This window comes from Sinocyclocheilus rhinocerous, unplaced genomic scaffold (genome assembly GCF_001515625.1).
Source record: "Sinocyclocheilus rhinocerous isolate Xijiao unplaced genomic scaffold, SAMN03320098_v1.1 scaffold969, whole genome shotgun sequence".
In the NCBI taxonomy this organism is placed as follows: Eukaryota; Metazoa; Chordata; class Actinopteri; order Cypriniformes; family Cyprinidae; genus Sinocyclocheilus; species Sinocyclocheilus rhinocerous.
The window spans coordinates 219,208-226,018 of record NW_015664218.1 but is presented as its reverse complement, the minus strand read 5'-3'; the positions used below and the strand labels follow the sequence as shown (position 1 = coordinate 226,018).

The 6,811-nt window shown below is 36.3% G+C and overlaps 1 protein-coding gene across 1 annotated transcript in view; it reads left to right on the top strand.

Moving 5' to 3' along the window:
- Positions 1–3,858: 3,858 nt before the first annotated feature.
- Positions 3,859–6,811, top strand: part of LOC107730010 (eukaryotic translation elongation factor 1 epsilon-1-like) — a 14,912-nt gene continuing 11,959 nt past the window's right edge. Inside the window, exons 1-2 of the mRNA XM_016540756.1 lie at positions 3,859–3,992; positions 5,070–5,267. Coding sequence (XP_016396242.1) covers positions 3,909–3,992; positions 5,070–5,267 — 282 coding nt within the window. The 5' untranslated portion in view covers positions 3,859–3,908. The remainder of the gene's footprint in view (positions 3,993–5,069; positions 5,268–6,811) is intronic.

Below are 6,811 nucleotides of genomic sequence, written 5' to 3'. Positions count from 1 at the left end.
TAAAGGTCTCCTGTTTTACCTACTCTCCTCTCTCGAGAGGTGCGGTGTGATGTGCCGTGTAAATCAACGGATTACCGGAGACAGAAAGCGATATGGAGCAATCACAAACATGCGGCCGCCGCTGCTGATAAGTGCCTCTTGTGGCGTCAGGCCTGCGCTTCTCCTTGCTGACACACAGTCGTCCCACGTCCCGTCCCGAGACACGATCTGCCCAATGCCTCCTGACAGGCAGCACGTCTGCTACCGCTGCCCGTCTGACTGCGCCCGATACCGCTGTACGTTTAAATATACAGCGGCTGCACTTACAGGTTATAAGAGGTAGCAGTGCAGACAGTTATGCATGGGACACGCGGCTCAACTAGACAAATCAGGATAATGGGAAGGAAATAAAGAAAGAGGGGTAGTGGGAGAGCGCAACAGCCCCACAGGCACCATCGATGACCCCACAGTATATTTCTAACTAATGTGACCCCGTATTGTGCATCACAATTGTCACTGGAAAACTCCCACAGGCTACGGATTGTTCCCGGGAGTGTGGATCGCTGTCCTGCGTGCTGGCTCAAACATACAGGATGTGGCAGCTCCGGGCATTGAGCAGCAGCGGCGTTCTGCGCTGCGCTGGCGGCGTGCATTCATGATAGTGCTACGGGCTAAAACTGTCTGACGAACAGCGACGCGCAAACAAAAGCAGAGGCAGAAAACAAGAGAATTAGTCTTACCTTGTTCCTGAGAACCTAATCGTTTCCGATAGGCTAGTTTGTATATGTGCTCATTGTGCGTGTTATTTAGGCCAGCTTTAATTCAAGTATGTGTTTGTGTTTTCATAATTTTTTAGATTGTAAAAAAAAAAAAAATAATAATAATGAATAGCATATGTGAAGGATTGTGTAAATATATCTTGTGTGTGTGAAGCTTATAGGTCTGCAATTTAGGGCAAAGTATCGTATGATTATGATTGGACTGTGGATATACACTGTGAAATGAGACACAACATCACAGAAGGGCTTTGTATTCCTGTTTAGGATTTGTGGGGTCATACAGGATTCTTTCGCATTGTTTTAACCCTCCTAATATATTGTGCTCAAAAACTGGGTAGGCCTACAACTTTTTTGTGTTGGGGTCAAATTTACCCACATAGGTTTCCATGTAATTTGCCAAAAATTAAAGATGAAGATTCATGTAAAATCAGAAAACCTCCACTTTAGCTTTTCAGAAACTATAAAATATAATATATGTGTGAAATGTAATAATTCCCATTTATTTCTATTGTGTTATTTTTATTGTGTCAGGGGTCATATTTTACATATTTTTTCACATAGGTCACATATTTTTATCTTCAAAATTAACTGCGCACGCACAAACACACACACACACACACACACACACACACACACAAACTTGCTCTTCTTTTCAGTGATGCAACAGTCTAAATGAGATCCCAAAAAAAAACAATTAAATAAATAAAATAAAAAATTGCAACCAAAAACAAGTGTATTATTCCTTGTAAACTTAAAGAAACGGTACATTTTCCTTGGATGATTCAGAAGACAGTTCACAATGATAAGTAAACTTCTTATCTTAAACTTCATAAGTTCTTGTGTATTTCACATTTCAGTGACAAGCTACAATAAAGGTTATTTTCTTTTCTTTCTTTCTTTCTTTCTTTCTTTCTTTCTTATTATTTTATTTTATTTTCCCCCTGACTCTTTAGTGTTTTCCAAAGTGTTGAGTTTTGGCAAATTGTTAGTAATAGTTTTACCAGTATTTTGAGCAGGTTAAAAATTGAGTGAAAACTTGAAGTCAAACTGACACTAACACAACAGGAAGTAAAGGATGCGACGAGGGCACCATCAGAAGCCTTTTCTGCATGCTGTCCTCCTCAAAGAAAAAAATAAGAGGTCTCGGCCAAGATCTGTGACAGACAGTGATTTAACTGATGGGTGCACGAGAGGCACACAACACTTCCAAAGCCCCGGTCGCTTTCCATGATGTCACCCACACCTGGACCTTATAGAGTTAATGAGGCCGGTTTGATTGATAGCTGACATTTCATTATGGAGGAGTCATACAGTGTATGTGCAAATCCAAACAGACACGCCGCACGGAGGACGAGCAGGAGGATGCTGGGAAACAGACAGCCAAGTGAAGCAGAGGGAAACTTGCTGCAGGACTCGGGAAACTCTAAACCCTCGCTGTCATTTTGATTTAAATTTCCAGGATTTAGATGAAAAACAATGAGTAAATACATATATGCAACTATAAACTGCACTGCAACTCTTTCATCTGCTGTACAGTTGACCGATGGCAAGATCACAGGCATTTGTTTTTTTTTCTCAGAAGATGATTGCATGAAAACAAACATGGGAAAATTGTGTATACAATACATCCATACAGGATCTAAAAACGAGTCTGGATTCTGTGTCGGTGGGTTCTTCCTGTGAAGTTCAGCATCTCTTTGATCTGTATGATGGGTCTTGTTTCAGTGAACACTCATGCAAGTTACAAATTTTAACTGTGGCTGGAGTAATAAAAGAACAAAGACTCACTCAATAATTTCCTGATTGAGTGGGTCCATTGTGAATTAAAATGAACATATTCTCAGTAAATATCAATTAACTGGAAAATTAAAAAAAATACAGTGGAATGTGACTATGAGCTATCTACAAATGCAAAGATGTTTGCTGCTTCAATTTTAACAGTCCATAAGCAATATATATATATGAGTGTGTGTGTGTGTGTGTGTGTGTTTCACTTTAATGGCAATATATAGGTCCTTTTATATGCCATTAAAGTGAAATAACTGAACATAAATATAGGAGCTTAATAAAAATGCTAATTTTAGAAGAAACTTTTAGACGGCACTTTTGTATTTAGACGGCTTTTGCATCTGAACTCTTCATATATGCTTATATGCTTTACTGAGAAGATAATCCCAAAATGCATTGTGACAATTTGGCAAATAGTAGGGTGTTGAACAGGACTGTAGTTTGTGGCCTGTGGCCTGGGCAATGAAAGAAAAAACAAACTGATCATTTATGGTCATTTACTTTGGGGAAGTAATTCAGGACATTAAAAGTCCTGGAAACAAAACATAAATTTATTTGTGGCTGACCACAAATTAAGAAGGAGAGGCATTGTTTAAACTTAGCCCTTAGTCCAATGCTGGAAATTATGATATGAATAATATAATTTTGTGTTGATTCTAAAGACATCATTTTCAAAATAAATTCAGCTCATTGCTGAAACAATTTTGTCTTAACTGTGATTTAAAAATACTGTTAATGCACAGTACAGTTGGCTTTTCAAAATAACACTTACTGTAGATTCACCAAGCTGAGTGGCTGCTAAAATAAATCATATACAAATAAAGTAATGTAATAAATTAAAGAGACTGGTCTTACTTTAGTAATATAGCAATTAAAAAAAAAAAGATTAGTAAAAAAGTAGTCTATTATTAAAAATATTATTATTATTATTATTATTATTATTATTATTATAAATTAATTTATTTATTGATTTGTTCAATTTATTCATTTATATTTTGTTTGGTAAATAAAAACATAATAACAATTACAAACATTTGTACACTAGAGGGTTGTGCACAAATACAAATTTATATAAAAATTATAAAGCGTTTAAAACTTGTAACCATTTTAATCCATGTTTGTTTCATCGAAAATCGTATTGTTTCAATACAATGCCTTTTTTTGCAGGAGAACGTACATTTTTTTGGATATACAAATTCTGCTAGTAAAAGAATAAGATTTATCATATAAACATGACTCTGCCGGGTATATCTGCACGTGATGGTCTCATCTGTCCATCATGACGTAAGAAAGGCGCGACTGGGGGATCTCCACCAATCAGCGATCGCTTTATGTGTCAGATTGGGTTCCGGTGTGATCAAGATGGCGTTAAGGGAACTGAGCTCGTTGGAGAAATTTCTAGGATTAAAGAAGCCCAATAAATACAGCACGCAAGGAGGAAAAAAGGTGAATCAAACGCTGAATGTGATATACTTGGAATTACGAGGCTGTAATAAATTGTAAAGACGCGTTTGTGTGTGGTAATACGAGATCGTATGAATCAATGAATGGTGTAAATCAGTTTTCATTTTAGAATGAATCACAATGAGTGATTTACAGATGTACATAAAAACACTAGACTGCAAAAAGACCACATGGCCATTTTAGTTAACTTGTATTGTTGCACGTGGACCCCCCCAATAAGCATTACTTTAGACGAATTTAAGAAAAGTTAGGAGCGCTTTCAGACCCACCAGATGAATTCAAGGCTCGTATAAGCTTGTATTATGATGTGTTTCCAAAGAGAAAATGTTGAGAAGAATGCTAGAATTATAATTGTATTCTCCTAATCAGAATATATTTTGTCCACAAGGTAGTTTGATTTGAACTTCATGTTCTCTAAACACTAATATTTACATTCATACCATTAATAATACTAATAATAAACATGTTCCAATACCTTTATATACAGTTGCATTTTATAAATATATGACTTATATATATAATATATGACTTTTTTTTGTAAACATTTTGAAAATATTTGAAAATATAAAACTCTGCAGCCATGGTTGCAACACTAATAGAATGACACATACAATGTGGTTGGTGGTGGTTTGATGTGTATAATATTCATGTTAATTATATCAATGGTAATATTAATATGTGTAACATATAATACCAATATGTGATTTGACTGGTTGAGTCCTAGGATTGATAACTGTGAGTGTGATCGGTCAACATTAAACATCAGTATGAAATTAATTTAGCAAATTCTGAAATGTTTAACTGATACATCTCTTCATCAGCCTAAAAACCTGTACAAACGTAAGTATTAGTTTATTAGCCTTTTATTTTATGAAACGCTAACCAAAAATCCTTGTTTGTATTAATTTCTCGACAGCTAAACTTACCAGCATTTTTTTTTGTCCACACCTCGAGCATTGCTGTGACTTACAGCAGTATTTTAATGAATGGATATACCCCTGTTGATCACTTTCATCTTGTAAGTAGATTTTTAACATTTATTTATTTATCCATTTGTAGGTCCCTGTTCTCCAAAACAACAATGAACCAGCATTGATCGGTCTGGTCACTATAGCGTCCCATCTGATCCGTGAGGCTAAGAGACCTGAGCTGCTAGGAGACAGCGCTGAACAGAGAGCTGTGGTCCAGCAATGGATTGAACATCGAATAACACGACTAGATAACTGTTCTAAAGAAGAAGGCAACGTTATTTTGAAGGTAAGATGATAATGATTAGGGGTTAAGCAGTTCTCATTAAAAAAAATTAATAAAAAAAAACAAAAAAAAACTGGCTGTATGATTCACCTCCTGCAGCTTGGTAGACATTTGTACTACACTGTTTTATGTCTAACAATGCTTCAGATGACATAAAAATTGAATGTGAAAGAATTGTGAGATATTTATATTACAGTCACCTTGAAATAAAAATTGACAATTAGGCTATTATTTTTAATGGAACATTTCTGTGTTTGTTACAAATTTATTCATGCACATCTTTTTTTTTTACTTAATGTGCCCTCGTAATCTTTAATCTGGTACACATTTGTACTACACTGTTTTATGTCTAACAATGCTTCAGATGACATAAAAATTGAATGTGAAAGAATTGTGAGATATTTATATTACAGTCACCTTGAAATAAAAATTGACAATTAGGCTATTATTTTTAATGGAAAATTTCTGTGTTTGTTACAAATTTATTCATGCACGTCTTTTTTTTTTTACTTAATGTGCCCTCGTAATCTTTAATCAAAATAACTTCCCCTCCCTCCCTCGTGCGACATCTTTTCTCTGATGATGTGTGCACTTCCTGATGGACAAAATCAAGTCCCACGACTCCCACCCTACATTTTTTGTTCAAGAAGCAAACGTATATTTCACTCAGTCAGATATACGTCACAATAGGGAACAAAAGACTATCACAACTTCAGTTTCATGGAGACTTTAAATAATACTTATGTTAATATGGTTATTCATTGAATCGCTGTACATACACAGTAAGGAAAAACTTCATACAGATAAATGCAGTAACAAATGAAATAAAAATGATTTGAATTTAAATCTGAGCATACTTGATAAGATATGAAAATTCACAGAAAAATTGGTTGGCTCTTGTTTTTGAACATGCCTCTGATGTGTGTGATTCTTAACTCTCATTGGCTCTCATTTGTCTCATCAGTTGCGGCGCTGAAAGTTCAATGCAAACAGAGATATTGTCTTAAAATTCTGGCAGTTTAATGCCTACAAAAACGGCTCGAAGGGACTACAATGAGTTACTTCCCGGGTTTGTGACATCACAAACCCTGATAAACCCCGCCCCCGGGAACATGCAACAAAGGGGTCGGGGCCATGTTGCACTGCTTTAGAGAAGAGGAAGAGAAAACTAGAGGTGCACGTAAAAATCTATTCATATATGAATCGCGATTCTGTCTTCTAACGATTCTAATGGATTCACAAGTTTCAAAATCAATGTTCTAAAGCAGCGGTTCTTAATACTGTTCCTCGCGTCCCCCTGCTCTGCACATGCTCTGCATCTCTCTCTCAAAAGCGAATGCGAAACTAAAAGAATGCGACAACAACAAACCAAAAACATACCATTAAGAGCCGTGCTTGCACAGGTTCTGCGCGATCCTCTTCACTAATATCCTCTGCTTCTCAATCGGGCTCAAATTGATAAGCAATATTGACGACGCCTTTGTTTACAATACAACCGGAGCACATGCCGCTGAGGTGAGGGGCGGGACATATAGACCTGCACTAGA